This window comes from Callospermophilus lateralis, chromosome 10, assembly GCF_048772815.1.
Source record: "Callospermophilus lateralis isolate mCalLat2 chromosome 10, mCalLat2.hap1, whole genome shotgun sequence".
Classification (NCBI taxonomy): Eukaryota; Metazoa; Chordata; class Mammalia; order Rodentia; family Sciuridae; genus Callospermophilus; species Callospermophilus lateralis.
In genome coordinates, this window is record NC_135314.1 from 5,016,404 (window position 1) to 5,033,855 (window position 17,452).

Here is a 17,452-nt window from a genome sequence, read left to right on the forward strand (position 1 = left end):
CACACACACCCAGCATACACACACGTGTCAGCTGGCTCACTTTCCAAAAACTAGGTGAGGTTTCTCTTGACATCTTATTAACTGAAAGCAAACTCCTTAAATTCTTACCCTTTTTTTCTGGTATCAAGGGCTGTCTATGGGTATCTGAACAAACCCAGTGAAGCTGAAAGGGAGTTTCGTGGGCTGTCAGTCAGTGGGACCTGTGGAAGTCCCAGGAGCAGCATGTGGTACTGATTTCTGTAGCTTTGCAGTGATTTTTTTACTCCTGCAGCAGCAGCAATAGACTGGGTGCTCTAATCTGGAGGAAGAGCCCACAGCCGCCCATCAGAATGCCTGCAGCTGTGGTCCAGCTCCCCTGCAGCCTTCCATCCATTCTCCACGGGTCAGGATGGACCACGGGTGGGTCAGCCCAGAGCTCCCTGCCCTTCTCACAAAGCCCTCCTCAGACACTGTGCTGCTGCCCGGACTTCCTGGCCTGGATCCTGGGCTGTAGGAAGGTCCTCAGAGGGAACTTCTGCTGCTGCTGGATGCACCAGCCTGGGCCCTGGCCCCTGCAGGCAGCTGCACTCCAGGGCTCCAGGACAGCCCAGACACCAACTCCTCTCTTGGGCTGCTGCCGCCCCTGGGCCACCTGCCTCTCATATCTTTTTTCTTCAGTTACAAATAACTTCTTTCAAAGATGCTCCAAGCCCAACCTGTCACCCACATAGTTTTCTCCCCCAATGGGATTTGATTCTATATCTTGCAAACAAAGGACTTTGACACTTATCAAAAGCTCACAGTGTAAAGGGTCTCCTGGAGTCCTCTTTGCCACCTCCACATTCAGGTAACAGGCCGCTCTAGAGATGATGGGCCCCACTAGCCCAGGGCTTCTCTCTGCTCGGAGCGGCTGCCGGGCACTCAGCGGAAACGTGCAGGCTACAGATATGCCCACAACTAATAATTTAATTAGAAACTATTCAGATAGAGAATTTGAAACCGCACTTCTAACTTACAGATTTTAAGTATGTGTCTTCCTAAAACTATATGACATTCTGCTTTATCCAGAATCACAAACTACAAAAATGTCCTCTGAGCTACATTTAAGCCGAAATAATTTTATTGCACTGAGAAATAAGAGCACATATTCATTTTCCCTCGAAAAGGATGACAGATTTCTTTGAACCAATCTCATGGATATATAGCTTTAATATCTCTTTTGCCACATCTGCCTGAACAAGTTTTTAATTTGGAGAAAATCAGACATTGACTATCAGCCTTTCTGGTTTTCGACTCTTCTGCCCCTTGATCTGACCCTCCCTTTGCCATGTGTTTCTGCTCATCCTCGTGTTGTCCTGGCTCTGCAGACCCCGCCTCACGGGCACCCTTTACATGCCTCTTACTGGGTTTTCAAGTATTTGGGAATTTGGGTTTTCTGAGCCCCAAACACTGTGAGCTTGGAAAAACATGATCCTGGGCTTCGCAGAGACCTAAGGGCTAGGGGCTCTATTATCCCTGCTCTACTTACTAAATGCAGGATAAAGAAATTATATTATTGTTGCATTATTTTTTCCTAAAGCACTGACTTTCTGGCCCTTGTTCTACATGGAAAAGACAGTATAGGGAGCATCTTACGTAAAGGGTGGCAAGACACATGCCCCATGTGAAGTGGCCGTCCGTTGAGATCTCGGCACCCATTGTGCTCCGGGTAGACAGCAGCTTAAAATAGCTCAGTATTCTCTTGATGTTGGTGTTTCTTTATAATTCTTAATAATCTGGGTTACATCTCACAGCTTAACATTGCCTAGCCAATAAGTAAGAGCTTTGGAAGCCTGGGAGGTTCCCTTTGAAAACTTGTCTATAGGTCTTATTCCCTAAAATGGGAGTGTTTTTTTTTTTTTTTTAAAGTAGGTTTGTGATGAAAAGCGAGTAGATAACCAAATACAAAGAGGGTTAAGTCTCTTTAAGCCAGTGTATCTGGTAGTCTCCCAGCAGACCTTCTTCTGTCCATATGCCAAACCTATTGTTCCTTCTTTGAAATGCGGTTTCTCAAATAGTCCTTAGCAGTTGTGCTACTGGGGACAGTCAAGAGGACACTTAATTCCAGGTAATTCGTGTGGCTTCTGAAAGCCGCTAGCAAGCCTGGTGCATTGTGCTGCAGAAATGGAAGTTCGGGGTGAGGGAGGAGACTGAGCAAGGAAGTAAGAGGCCAGGACCACAAGAGGGACCTCTCCTTTCCTACCCGCTCAGACACCCTCGGGTCCCTCGGTGCCGTGTTTATAACCTGTCCTTCCTTAGACCTCCACATGCATCTTCCTGAATGGCCATCTGACACGTGGCCTGCTTTCAGGTACCATCCCTCCACTCATTAAGTCGGTTGTACAAAGTGAAGAAGGAATGACAACCAACGAGGGGCTCAAGATGTTGGTGACCATCTCCTGCATCCTGCTGGGGGTCCTGCTGCTGTTTGTCCTGCTGCTGGTCGTGCGGAGGAGGCGGCGGGAGCAGAGACTGAAGAGGCTGAGAGGTGGGTACCAGCTCCTCCATCCCTCCTGGTCCCCCTGGGGAGCTCAGCCTGAGAGCAAACGCCAGGGGGCAAGGACTTGCCCTCAGCAAAGCTACAGAGCCCTGGGGGAAAGGGAATAAAGGAGTCCGTATCTCAGACAACCAGAAATGGAGTGAGAGGCCAGCTGTTACAAGTCCCCTAGATCCTAGCTATTGGCAGACAGAGAAAATTAATTTCTCATGGGTTTTCAACCCTGCTCACTTTAATTTGCAGCAGTTCCGGCAAAGCCTCCAATTATGGTTTTCTTTGAAAAGTGCTATCAGATTTGCTCTGGAAACGAGAATTATTTTATTGCCTGGAAGTGGAAATTGAGGGCTTATGCTACAGGTAGAGGATTGAGAGGCAGAAAACACATGCTTTCCAAAATTAGGAACTTGGGCTGAAGCCTGACGTCAGGGTTTTATGGGGAGAAAAAAGCAATGAGAGACTGAGAACTTGGGCCAGACGAGTCCATGGGTAGCAGACTCCATTGCTGCCGCGTCCAGCTCTATGGTTCCGTGTGGCGTGGCTGTCCTCGGCTTCTGACCAGCAGCCCTTACTGGCTCTTGCTCTGCAGTGTGAGAACAAGGAGTTCTTTTAAACGTGAAACTGCACAAGTCCTTTGCCCTTTTCAACCCAGGTGTCTGTCCAAGCCATTGTTTTGGTCAAGTGCCTAGATGAGGTATTGCCTTTTAATATGTGTGTCAATGTAGACTAACGCTACCTAGTATCCTGTATATTCCTCGAAGCTACACTGAATGAGCGAGCTTCGCACCACTCCCCGGGGCATATCTATGACATCCCCAGGCTGGCCATCTCTGTAGGGAATATTGACCTTCTCTGCAAATCCCTGACCACAGCCCGGTCAGAGCATCAGGGCATGCGGTGCGTTCACTTGCCTGTGCTGGTCCTCTGGACAGGATTCTCACATATTTGGCTACCCATTTGCTTTCACTCTGCCAACAAATTAAAATACTTGAAGTCCTTTGCAGTCCATCTGTACATTTTAACAAACCTTCCATCTGAATCTCACACCATCCAATAATTCCAGATGAAGCATCAACCCCATTGAAATGTTCTCTCCAATCCCCTTCACCAACTGCCTTTCAATTTTGCAGACATCACTCAAGTGCATCCTGCCTCCTAAGTACTGAGCTGGGTGCTTGATGTGAAAAGATGGACAGAAAGAGCTTTCTGGACTGCACATACAGTGTGGGAAGTAAGCCCCTAAGCATCTACAGTATTAGGACAGAAGGCATCATGCACTCCAGAATAGGGCTTGGAACAAATCCTCCATCAGTGCAGAAGAGTGGGAGGTTAATCCCACCGGAGGGGGGGCTACCTAAGAACTGAAAAACAGTGCAACTAAAGTGCAGTGTGACACAATATGTGGAGAAATTCAGTATAAAGTGGTCTGTGTTGAATCCATTTAGAAGTGTTTATCATTAAAATACCCAAAGGACATTTTTATAACCCTCTTCCTCAGAGAGGAGAATCCAACAGCCTGGACTTCAGGAACCTTGTAGGAGGTACCAAGAGTCTCTGCTCTTGTTTCCTATAGACCACAACATCAAACTGGTTGCATTTAGAAGGCTGTGAACTGTCCACATTTCTTAAAATCAACAGTAAAAAGTCTTCCTAATGCTTTGTAGCTCTGACAATATTTGGGAGCAAATGGTTGAACATCAAGGTCAGGCTTCCAGAAGTCCACCCTCTGTCAGGCTCACTGCTCCCCTGCTCTTCCGGCTTGCTCCTTCCTCCCCAGCTAGGGGGTTATTACTGCTATTCTACTGTAACTTGAGCACCCCACCTTGCTTTTCTCTGCCAAAAGCATTTGCAACCACAGCCGTTGCTGACTCTCACTGATAGGTTCAGGTCAGCTGGATGGAAGGCGCACACAGCCTCGTTTTCATTCTTAACAGTTCCGTGTAATTTAGTTATTGTTTTACAAGGGCTGGGTCCAGGGAGCATCCTGGGCATTTTGCCGTTGGCAAGTCTACGTGTAAGCACGTGTGTTTTGTCATCTGGCTTGGTAAAGAAAGCCACCCATCACAGCAGAGCAGCAGGGGCACGGGCTCTCGTTCCCGGGAACAGTTTTGGTTCCTTTGTGCTGGGGAAGAGGCAGCTCCAACACAGAGGTTCCCTCAGGAGGAAAGTAAGAGGAGTGGCGGAGCAGGGACCCAGGAGGGACACCAAGAAGCAGGGGCTCCGGGGAAGCAGCTGGCGCAGTGAGCAGCATCTGCAGCCTCCCCTTCTGCTCCTGCCTAAGAAAATCTTCTCCAATCAAGAACATGAAAGGAGGGCAGAGAGCGAGAGACTGGGCGCCCGACTCCATAGCGCTTCCCAAAGGCGGGACTTAATGAGGATGAGCTAAGCCATTGCCGAACATCCACCGTGTGCCAGATCTGTTGTAAAATGAACAGCAGCATGTTCTTAGGAATCATTTCTGTTTGATCACAAAAGTTTGGCAAGGTCCTGAAGAGAAAAACAAAACAGTCCCCAAGACCCTGTCCCAGAGGTGTAAAAAGTGACTTTGGAGAAGTGGGTCAAGGATATCTCTGCAATTGAGACACGCTGCCAGGAAGTGACAGAAGCACGTGATGTGGATGGACAGGCAAGTCCATGAAAGGCAGAACAAACCCCAGGAAGACCTGTGTCCCTTTCACCCCAGCAAGTCCCCTCTGAAATAGTCATTTATGACCTAAAATATTTCCCAGGGACAGAACTAGTGTTTAAAGGAACAGGTTCCGTCAAGTAAATATCCAGAGTGCATCAGGAGACTCCCGCAATTCAAAGCTGATCCACTGAAGCACAGAATCCACACCCATGCTAGGATAAGTTCACGAGTATTTGTAGACTCTGTGGAGAGGACTGCTCTGCACATATTTTTTTGTCCAAAATAAGGACAATGTTTCTAGGCATATGACAGTGTTGCTTGAGCCACCACCTCTCCAAATAAGAAATGGAACTCAGGAAATTTGAATCACAGAAGAACATTACAGGGGGGTGTCCCTCACTAGGTAAGATGGACGTAAGATTGTTGACCTTGTTTGGTTGCATTGTTTGATTGCTGGAAATTACTAAAGTGTTTCCAAGCACAGTACCTTTTACTGTACAGACCAGCAACCCAGTTAGGTGAATATAATATAATGCTCTTTTATGTAAAAATAAAAAAGAAAGAAAATGGGACTCAAGCAGTTTGGCCAACCTATATTCTTCGTTCCTGAGAACGTTACTAATTTTAGAGCATAGCGACCTCCTAACGCCTAAGTTGTACTACTTTATAAAAAAATCTATAACCTAACCCATGAGTTCAGAAGGCTTTTAATGATGCCCTGGTTTTTCCCCAACTTCTGCAACCTTTGAAGTGCAACTTACAGAATGAGTCCCTGGCTGCTTTCAAGGTCCCAGCAGCCCCAACCTTATAAAAAATTGATTCCCAGGTCAAATAATCAACTGCAAGGTCACTAAAAGCTTCCTCTTTAGTCTGGGTTTGTCCACAGGACTGCAGGCCTATGTTGGACCCGTCAGCAGAGGTCAAGAGCAGTGCCCAGCCCAAAATTCCAGAAGTTCACATGAGCCCAAGGTAAAAATCAGAGCATGGTATAAATCTAACCAGCTTTCTGTGGCACAGTGCCATTGTCCCCTCAAATGGAGATGTATGTATCATTCTGCACATGCTTTGAAAAGGATTGATATTGTAAAACCGATCAGCTCCCCAAGACCATTCCCAGGGAGCATCTGGGCCAGGAGCCTGCATTCAGGTGCAGTTCCACGGTGGGCTCTGCAGAGTCCTTTCTGTGTTCTGAGTTCTACTATGGCACTTCCTGCTCTGAAAGATCCCAACGCTCTCCTGTTTTCCTAAAGCCAAAAAGCAAGTTGAAGTTCGCTGACCTAAGGCAGGAAGGCCCACTGCGGATCCCAGTGAGTCTCGGCCTTGAGTCCTGAGAGCATGGGGTCGACACAGAGCCTCTTCCTCTCTCCCTCCTTCCCCCTTTCCCCTGGTCTTCCTTTCTCTCTTTCTTCTCTTCCTCCTTCTCTTCCTTCCTCCTTTCCTCCTTGCTGCTTCGGTTTCTTGATAAACTGTCCTTTCAAGACTCCACAGTAGTTAAGGCCACACTAAGTAGAACAGTTTCTGTGTCTGAGTGTGAAGCCAGGGGACATTGGGTGGTGGCAAATTCAGGCCCCAGGTGAAGCTGGGGACAGAGTGGCTGCCCTGGAACCTGGGTTGCCCAGTTCCCGTTTTCGTCCTAGTGGTCTTCTCAGATCACAGGCGTGGGCGACTCTCTTATTTTGGATGTATACTTTGTGACAGTTTTTCAATCAGCTTTGGCTTGCACATGCCGATGACCGAAAGTCCTATTTGAGATCTTATAAAAACTTAAATGCGTGTTTATAGCCCTTACTTTATGAGATCCCTTGAAATTCCACAGAGAAGCAGGGGCTCTTGGAGGGGAACCTACCAATAAAAGCTCTTAACAGATGGTACCTGCAGGCCAGTCTTATGCCAGAAGGCTCTTTCCCCCTCTCTCCCTCCCTCCCTCCCTCCCTCCCTCCCTTCCTTCCTTCCTTTCTTCCTTCCTTCCTTCCTTCCTTCCTTCCTTCCTGTTTTTGTTGTTGTTTGTTGTTTGTTTAGTGTTTACAACTGCCCTACAGAGGGAAGCCTAAGACAATTCCATTTTCCTAAACTAGAACTTCAGACATGAAAGTATGGCCACGTGGCTGAGTCCTCTTTTCTAGAGCAACACCTGGGCATGCACAGCCAGGGCACCCAGACTCTCAGCAGCAGTGTGGGGACTGTGCACACCGCCCCACCATAGCATAGCAGGTGCTGCTCACTTGTCTGCACCTTCAGCATGAGCATATGCAGGACCAGGGTGACGGCCTCCAACAGCAGTCGAACTGGGCAGGACCATGCAGTGACGCTCCCCATGGGGCTGGGTGCCTCTCCCAAGACCTGACAGATCTAGGTATCCCCATAACACTCGGCACACCCTTGTCCCAGTCTCTAAATAGCTGTGCACAAGGTGGACCATGAACTTGGCCTCCCTGTGCCCCATGTTGCGGACTTGAATCAGAGCATCAGAAAGGCTGGCACTAGGGAATGTGCCCAAAGTCACATGTGGGTTGGGGTGGAGGTGGAGAAGGAGCTCTGGTCACTGTCCCAAGCCCAGTCTTCTTCCTGTGTAACTTCTCCAGATTCTGAAAAGGTCTAGTCAAAATAGGCAGTTCTATCAATATTTAGTAAGCTTTAAAATGTTTATAATCAAGACACGGAACCAGAAGATGTCTTAACATAGTGTCGATAGTCACTTTATAATTTTATGACTGCCCACCAAAAATGCTGGGTTTATTTCTTATCTTGATATTCATTACTCCTAGGCCTCTAAATAATTATAAATAATTATATTTAATTTAAAGTATAATTAGTTATAAATAATATAATTAATAATATAAATAACATAAATTCATACTATTGTAAATATATAATGATATATAATACAAGTAATATAAAATATAATAATATAAATAATATAATTATTTAGAGGCCTAAGCCTAAAGAAATATATAAATATATAAGAAAGAATATATATATATTTCTTTAAGCTTCTTTATCTCAGGCACTTCTCTGTATTTTTTTTTTTTTTTTTTTTTTTTTGGTACCAGGGATTGAACCCAGAGGCGCTCAATCCTGAGCCACATCCCAGCCCTTTTTAAATTTTTATTCTGAGTTCTCTATACTCAGCCATATTGCCTCCCTCCCCTTCCCAAGCCCTTGCTTCCACTTCTTCAGGGAAAACTGCTGTGACAGGGGCAGATGGCCAGTCCCCTTCCCACTCCCCGCCCTCCGTGTGACGTCGGGAGCATTAGCAAGTGTCTCTTGAAACTCTTCCTTCCTTGGGGACTCCAGCATCACGGGCCTCTCTGGGGGACTCCGTCCCTCTTTTCCCACCCTGGCAGGTTAAGGGAGAGGCTCAGGGCCACGGAGGAGACGCGGAGTTAGCGGGGGATGGAGGAAAGACGTCATCTAGCCCAAGTCTCAGAAGGAGGAAGCCTGTGGAGAATGTGCAGGGATGTGAAGGGCTGTGCAGTTGCATTTGGGCAGAGGAACCAGGCTTGGACGAGGTTCTCACAGGAACAGATGGCAGGTGGCACGGAGAGGCGCCCAACATCTGCCTGGCTTCGGTGTGCACCAGGAGTGCTGTTCCAACCAGACACGTGGGCCAGGAATTAGGAGCAGGAAGGGGAGGGAGAGGGATTAGACGGGAAGGAAGGAAGTGGTAAAGAAGAGGGACAGAGAGGCGAGGGAAAACTCAAAGAAACTTGAGATAACCAGCCCTAGTGAGTTGAGCTCCTTCTATTTCTTTAAAATCTACAACGTTCCCACCATAACTGGGGGGAGGGGACATGTGACTTTTTCAGAACAATGTTCACAAAGAACAGTTGCACAAGTTCCAAATGATAAGTGACGAAACATAGACTTGGATGGAAACATAGACTTCCCTCCCCAATTGGGAAGTTTAGGGGAGGATACCCGGGGTTCCAGTGCCAGGAGACCCAGAAGGGAAACATCTTAGGTTTCTGAGAAGACTTCCCAGCCAGAATCCCAAGACCTCTGTGGGTGGGTGATGCACAATCCAAGGCAAGGTGTTGGACAGTGTTTATCCTCTGGACCCATTCTCAAGACCGCAGATTCTAGACCGTATAGATTGAAATAAGTCAGTTCTGGGCACAGAAAGCATGGTTTGTGAGCAATCAGGAAATGGCAGAGGCCACCAGAGGCCTGGGTGAGCCCCACTTGTGTTTTGGCATGGCTGATTGGTAAGGGAGCACCAGGCTGTGCTTGAATACCTTGGCCAGATGATCCAGGCTTTGAGGTGGCTCGGGTCCAGGCAGAATCCTCGATTTAAGAAAGTCTGGAACCAAGCAGATAAAATTTAATCAAGGTAGTTCTGAAGTCTTCTGTACAAAAAAATCATTTGTAGCATGTACCAGGAGCATTGTGCTCTCACCAGTGTGCAAGGAGAACATCAGAAATTACCGGTAGACTGTGCTCAGCCCCATTGAATAAAGGCCATTGTGAAATTGTGGGTCTTTCATATGAGAGAGTTCCAAGTAAGGAATTACCTAGAAATGATGTCATGTGAGAAGTGGTTGAGAACGCTTGAGAAAATAACCTGAAAAGGAGAAAACTGGAGCCAAGCAAGGGACATGGCAGCTCCCTATGAATGACTTGCAAATGGTTCCAGAGGTGCCGTAATCATGCACAGGTAGGAAGGACAGCAGGAGACTTCAACGGGAGGGAAGGAAGATGTTTCTCAAGGTCGAATGCACCCTCAGGAAATCTTTGTGCAGCTTTTCTACAAGGGCCTGGCCTACTCACAAGATACGAAGAGGACAGGCCAGCAGAGAGAGACGTGGAGGCAGGTGGTCACAGCCGGGGGTGGGAGAGCCTGGGCCAAGCTGTCACTGCTGCAGATGTCCACAGAAACGGGCAGCAGCAGAGCACCAGCTGGCACCTAGGCTTGGGAACAAGCTGCCTCTGCAGAGAGGGCCTTGTAGGAGCAATGCCAGGGGTGTCCCTACAGAAAGTGGTGGGTGCAGGAAGCTCCGAGAGGGGACTGGACCTCACAGGTGAGAAGCAACAGAGCTGGAAGGCCAGCTGGGAAGAGCGTGGGCGGCTCCTGCCCTGTGCTGACAAGTGCTATTGCAGTGAGGTCCACTTGAAAGTCTCAAAGCCCAGGCACCACCCGTACGTCGTGACGAGGCCAGCTGCCCTTCCTGCACTGCAGAAGCACTCCAAAACCTGAGACTGGAGCCAGGGAGACCAGGGAAGACGGCGCCCACTCGTCAATGAGATCTGAGATGACGAGAGCTGGACAGCAAAGCCCCCCACCCCCCCGTGGGGAGGATGCAGGAGGAGGCTGGCCAGTGCCCAGCAGCAGCAACAGCCACTGGAGTGGCCGACAGTCCCAGCTCTGTCTACAGACAGAGCACATGGTAGCATCTGTCTAAGGCTCCAGGGAAAGATCTCAGCATTCATTAGGAAGCTGTTCTGAGAAGTGATCATTTCTCCTAAGATTCTGCAATTCCAGGATATTGCAAAGTTTTGTTAACTTGTCCCAGTTTCTCTTCGTACCCCTGAACAAGCGTATCCGATGTGACCCTGCATGTCCTCATCACACTTTTCTGTGGGGGCATGAGACCCCTCATCGCAGCTCTGGCTCCTCTCCCAGCTTGCTTCCAAGTCTGTCTGAGCAGTGCACCCAGTCCTCCAGCTGATGCCAGACACCTCAGCTCTCCGCCAATCACTGATCCCTTGTCCCCCGGCAGCCCTGTCCCTGACCCTGTCGCTGGACTCCTGCCTGCAGGGCCCATGCTGGCTTTGGACTCCTGCAGTCCACCTCCTCCCCCCTGCACACCCAGCAAGGCCCTGACTGCAGATTCTGTCATCCCCTTGTATTATAATGTTACCTCCACCCCTCAGGTCTCTAGTGCCACCCTCACAGCTCCTCACTTGGGCCTTGTAAGGTGCTATCAGCAGGCCCGGTGCCCTGTCTCTCCTCTGAGCAGCCTGACGAAGGTGAGTTGGCGGCATCCACACCCCGCCACCACCTTGGCCTCCTTCTCCCATTCCCCTTGGTCCAGGTGAAGGCCTCCAGATCATGGCCAGTAATTCTCCTTAGCCACATAATGTCTTGACCACCCCAGCCACCACTAGCCTGGAAACGTCTCTGTCTGGTGAACTGACCCAGCCTGTTGCTCTGAACACACACATTCTTCCAGCACCAGAGAATTCTGGGTGGAGATGGCTGCCCACTCAGTCACTGGCTGCCCACTCAGTTAGGCTGCATTCAGCTGGGGTAACTCTTGTGTCCTTCCAGGTCTCCTTGGGTCCACTCCCTCAGCCTGCAGGGCCTAGCGGTCTGCCCCTGTATGTGTCCCTAAGGGTCTGACTCTTATCTGCTGTAGCCCTTAAAGGAACTTGAGGAAAGTGGCGAAAAGAGCCTGACATAGAAGGCAGACATGTGTCCCTACTTGGCTGCTAAATGAATCTGAGACCCACTTTCTTCATCTCCAAGTTGGTCCTCTTGGCCCCTAGCAGGGACTTGAGTCCACAGTCCTAAAATAACCAGCACAAGCCAGATCTCTAGAACATGCTCAACCAGCCCGCCGAGGCTAACCAGACCCCATCACTGTACTTAAAACACAAGTTCTCCGCGTATCCAAGGGTGAACTCAAAAGAAGCAAATTTCTGTTAACGTAATTTATCTCAGAATTTCAAATAAAACTTAAGGGGTCATAGTAGCTAAGACAGAAAGAGCAGGAATCTGCTTGTGAGTGACAGGCACGGAGGGGGGTATCTGAGATGGCGTGGGGTGCTAGGCGGGCAGAACAGCTGTGCCCTGATGCCCACTACAGACAGGCCAGGGCAGCGTGCAGCTAGGGCTGTTGGGGCTGGGGGGGGGGCTCCATTTCCTGTGCTGGCCTCTAAAGCTTCGCTTCTTAGTACAGTGGTAGGAAAAGATCACAGGAGAGCAAACTCTAATGGGTGCCCAAGAACAGAGAAGGATGGCAGTGGGCAAGCCGAAGCAGCCGAGGGGAGAGCAGTGCCCGCAGGAGTCCGGGCGTCCTCCTTGAAAGGGTTTCCTCTTCAGAGTGTGGTAGTAGCCACTGTTGGGTTGTTACAGGAGCTAATTAATCCCAAGCTTCTGGCACTTCCTATGTCTATACTTACTTTGTAAGTGTTAAGTCATTCAGGAAGAGCAGAAATTCATTCTATTTACTTAGTCTCTGCAGATAAATATAAAGACACGAACTGGGAAATTAAATGCTATTTTTCTTCCTTTGCTTTGCAGTGTGGGTGGAGTAGATGGGACCTGTTTCATTTCCCAGACTGAACCCATCTGTGTGCAAAGCCTGGGGCCCCGGGTTGAGGTCCCCTGGGAGGAACTGGCATGGCTGGCTTGAAGAGCCGTGCCTGGAGTCGCAGGGTGCCAGCCGCTGTGGGTTGTTCCGTGGCCACCTATGGCCTTCAGTGCTGCTCCCCGGAGGCTGAGTACAGTTAGACGTCAGCCCCGGGAATGGGGTGAAGAGGCTCCCCATGCACCTCTTCACTGCAGAGCCAGACTCGCCTCTGGAAAATCTGTTCATTGAAAGGGACCCTTAACATCAACGCTTTTTGAGAGCAATGAAAGAAAAACAAAATGAAGGTTTTTGTGTTCTAAGAAAGGAAACATCCATTTTTGCCAGGACAAAAATGTATAAAAAGAATAAATTATATTTTAAGGGAAATGAGAATTTCAAAATGAGATCACTAAGAAAGTAGATGTTTCTCCTACGATATTTTTAGACAGGGTTTCTGATGTCAGAAGTGATAACCAGGTCTTGGTAAATAAAATCCTCAGAGGAAATGAATAAAGTTTAATTTTTGAATATAAAATAAACAATGAGATGTCCAAAAAATGGCAATAAATCATTTATACAATTCTTTGACCAACCCCAGGGATGCATCGCTCTGTAATAATTCCATTTAATAGTGATTTGTAGTGTTGTGAGCTGTTTGATTCTCATATTTTGGTAATGCAAAGGGTGGGTATGTACACTATAAATGGCATACTTTCAAAATGTTAATTTTCTGACTACTGAAAATAAACCTGGGTTTTCCAAATAAATAGATTGTACTAAAATTTTAATAGATATCTGAGATTTTTATGGCTGCAGGATCGTTGTGGTATCTTTCTATAATAAATAAAAGTTATAAAAGTGTCCCTTATAGAACAAGGAATCCATAAAACTCAAGGTCATCCTCTGAGATCTTACAAGAGTCCCCCTTGTCATCTGACTGTAGGATGTTTATTATCAGTGCCTAAGTCAACAGTAATGAGCTGTTTGTCATGTACTAACATTAACTTTCTTTCCCCAGATGCGAAGAGTTTAGCTGAAATGCTCATGAGGTAAGAGCACCACCCGATGCCCCAGACAGCATGCTTAATGGAACCACCACTTGGTGATTTCTCTGTTCGTCTGTTTGTTTGTTTTAATCACGACAATCTGAAATTGCTAACACATTTCATTCCAACATAAATTTCCATTTCCATTTTAAATATCCATAGAAAGCTTATTTGTATGTGTAGGTGTCAAATAATGCATTTTATACAACCAAAGGTGGTTGTCTCCTTGGCTATCCGTCCAGCAGGACATTTCCTGTTAAGTGGGGAACAAAAGGGTACATCAAAGGAGCTTTGGTTTTGCTGTCACCCAGATGATCTTCCTTTGAGGCCCAGCTTTCTTTCTGAGTTAGCCAGGTTTAAAGAAAATCACAAAAGGAAATGTGTTGGGCACTGTGTTCCTCAAAGGCTGGTAGGGACAGGTGTCCTCAGTTCCCAGGGTGCCTTCCACTCCCTTCCATGAGGGCAGCCAGTGGCTCCTGTTGAGATGGCCCCTTTGCCACCTGTCCTGCAGGTTTCATCAACTCTGCTGGGAGAACAACACCATGGTTGCCCCACTTGTAGTAGTTGAGCAGAAGAAATGAATCGAGGTCACTGAGTAAGTAGGAGAGGTTCACAAGAGTAACAAAACTTTGCTTGCACACATCCACGGTGCATGCGTGATGAGAAGAGGACCATGCCTTCCCTCCATGTCCCCAGACTCTCCCCACCCAGTCCCCCTCCTCCCAACACTCTGCCTCCCTACCTGCCCAACCTCCTTATGTTATAAAACCTGGACCCCCCCAGCAGCAGGCATTTCCCCGTGGGGGTTAACTGGCTGACGTGTTGCCTGTCCGCACGTTTCCATGTCAACTCTTTTACAATGTCATGATGAAAGGAAAGGAGAAAAAGTATAGGCTCAGAGTGGAGGAAATGAAAGAGAGAGTGTCGGGGACCCTGACAGTGAACTTGAGGTTGCTGCCATAGGATGATGGGCATGGGAGAGAAAGGGGATGGGGTGGGTGTCTTCCCACTCCCCTCCCACCACAGTTGGCTTCGCTTCCTCCCTGTCTACACATATACCATGGTACATTTGTCACTCACGAGAAGCACATGCCACATGTCAACAGCATCTTTAGAGACAGAGGCTGAAGAGCAAGGACGCGTAGATTTCGTTTCCCGCGGGTATCTTTGGACTTTCTGTTTTCTTAAGACCATGTGAACCGGGGGTAGAACAGTGGCCTGGAGGAATCCAGGCCAGCTCCAGGACATCTGGGGAGCCATCAGAGGAATGTCTGCCGTCATTAGGAAAACAGAGGCAGGGCTCAGACTTCTCCTTTTCTTGGAGGATGGGGTGAGGGGCAGGTGCACCAGGAGCTGGAGGACTGTCTGGCCCACGTGAACCTGGGACTCCCTTTAAGCTTCCAGTGGAGGGGCCCATGGGGCGGCTAGTAGCAGAGATCTGGGACTCGGGGGAGAGGAGGGCAGATACAAGATCACTCCTTCCACGGGGCATCTAATTGCGAGGTCAGACTTTCACAAGAGATGGGGAAGACCTGCACGCCGTGCCTTAGGCCGTGTCTCCTGGAAGTTCCTTCCTGTCTGTGAGCGAGTAAGAGCACAGGTTTGCCCTGGTGTGGAGAAGATCTGAGAAAACCCCTGGAACACAAAGGAGCAAGAGTCAGCCCATTCGTCATAACTGAGCTTCCTGATAGAATACATTTTCTCATGTAGACTCAAAGCTATGAATTCGTTGACATTTAAAATGAAGAAGTTGCACATAAAATTTGATTTTCTGGCTTCTGTTGAAAATGCTCTGGCCACATGCACGCAGCCTGGCTGAGGAGGACTGCCGGAGCTGTGCCCTTGAGACTGGGCCTGATCTTTGCTCACCTCAGGGGCCTCTGGCCCCCAGCAGGGCTTCTGCAGCTCCCAGAGAGGGTGTCTGGGTGTGCTTCTCCCCAGGCGGGCAGCACTTCCGCCCAGGCCTCCCCCTGGTTCTGCTCCCTCCCTGCTTGCCCAGACACCTCTTCTATCCCCGCCAAAACATCAGTCCTGCCCCTGCCCAGAGGCTGCACGACCAAGTCTTTGTCCGGTGAGGATGCTGTGCTTTTTGTGTTTCCTGAAGTCCTAAATGCGTCCCTGCCCCTTCTCATCAGTCCTGGAGAAAGACATTAGGGAGCATCCTCTTCCCCCGGGGACGATCACCATGATGGGAAGGCCAGCTGCTGAAAAGAGTAAGAGGGGACCACAGCCCTCCCAGGGGGCGTTGCCAGCAGGAGGTTAGGAACACTGAGGCCAGCAACCAGGGTGTCCTAAGAGGGCTGGGCTGGTTCTCCTCCAAAGGGTGGAGGTGACTGTAAAGGAAGTCTCCACACTCCTCAGAGAGGTGGCTCTGTATGGGATTAGTTCAGACAGGCTGCTTTTACTCATGGCAGCTCGGTTCCATGTAGGTTTGGCCACTCACCTGGCCAGGCAACCAAAGACCTGGTTGCTTTAGGACCAACCATATTTCAGACGTGGCCCATGAATTCCAAGTCGGTCATGTTCACTGGTGCAGAGGATGCAGAATTGCTGTCCCTGATCCTTGCTGCTGCGTTCTCTGGACCGCTGAGGACATGGCAGGCTGGTGTCCCCACGAAAACAGAGAACCACAAGCCTGTGTCCTAGGCCTCATCTGGCCCAGAGCTGTTTTTCTGATCTTGAGCAACTCATCTTACCTCTCTGGATCCCACTTTCCTCATCTAAAACTATTGCAAAACTTATTCCTAGCTTTGTCGTTCTGTGATCTAGATGAATAGAGCATGTGTGTTTTCATGCTGTTCCACAACGTACTTGCATATTGTGATCCCCATATTTCAGTGGCATGAGCTCTCCCAGGCTGGAAAGCAGATTGGCCCAACCAAAGGACAGGCATAGACTCCTGGACCTCCAGGGGTCCCTCACAGCACCTCACCCCTCACTGGGCTTCATGCTCCCAAATACCCATCCACTTTACCCAGAAAGGACAGACCTCATCCATCACACCCAGATAGAGATTTCAGCTTTATATGTTTAAGCAAGAATACCTTTCTAAAAACATACCAGCCTTCTGAGAGATGAGACTAGATTCCCCTGAGGAACTCACCAACACCTTTAGTAGAAGGGCTAGTTGTCAGTCAAGTTCAAATGAAGCATTTAAATTACTTCGTCTTTTATGATGTGCATATGTTACACATATAATAAAAAATACCCACCTAAGAGTTATAATGAGGTACGTTCCTAACAGTCCCACAATCATTTTGCACCTAAACTATGCTCCATATTGTATTGGAGGGGGAAGTGGCCTCTTCAGCCATCTTCCAGGGTCGTAGTGACACAGGTCATTCATTGGCTGAGCTGGGAAATTCTCTACCTTCTTTTTTTAAAAAAATATCTCCATTTTTTATTTGTTTATTTTTATGTGGTGCTGGGACCGAACCCAGGGCCTCACACATGCTAGGCAAGTGTTCTGCCACTGAGCTAAACCCCAGTCCCAGAAAATTCTCTACCTTCTAAGCTGCCCACAGCTCTCCCCACCACTGCCATTCAAATCCAGTAGCCAGATGGCCAGTGGATACTCAAAGATTGTTTTTCAACAATAGCAAATATATTTAGCAAGATTCCTAGATTATATAAAAGAGGCAATTTTTCCTCTACTGTGAAGTCATTCAGAATCCTCAGGCTGCAAATGAGGTTTCTTCAACTAGCATTTTTAAGGCACATTGCTGTTATTGGGTCCCCTGTTGCACTTCCTGAGGATCACCATTCACAACGATAATCGACCAAATACGGCAGCAGATGTTAAATAATGAAAAAACTTAGACGGAGCCCAGTCTGTTAGAAAGGGAAGGCTATCAGTGACCCCAAGCACGGCCTGGGAGACATGCTACTCAGCTTTCACCTTTTCCCCCAAATAACTTGATTCATTTAATAAATATTTATTGAGCACATTGCTTGACCACATATTCTGGGGATA

The 17,452-nt window shown here is 48.3% G+C and overlaps 1 protein-coding gene across 1 annotated transcript in view; it reads left to right on the forward strand.

Moving 5' to 3' along the window:
- Dscam (DS cell adhesion molecule) overlaps positions 1-17,452 on the forward strand; it is a 678,135-nt gene that overhangs the window by 627,893 nt on the left and 32,790 nt on the right. The window contains exons 29-30 of the mRNA XM_077110439.1: positions 2,330-2,506; positions 13,452-13,482. Of these exons, the coding sequence (XP_076966554.1) occupies positions 2,330-2,506; positions 13,452-13,482 (208 nt within the window). The remainder of the gene's footprint in view (positions 1-2,329; positions 2,507-13,451; positions 13,483-17,452) is intronic.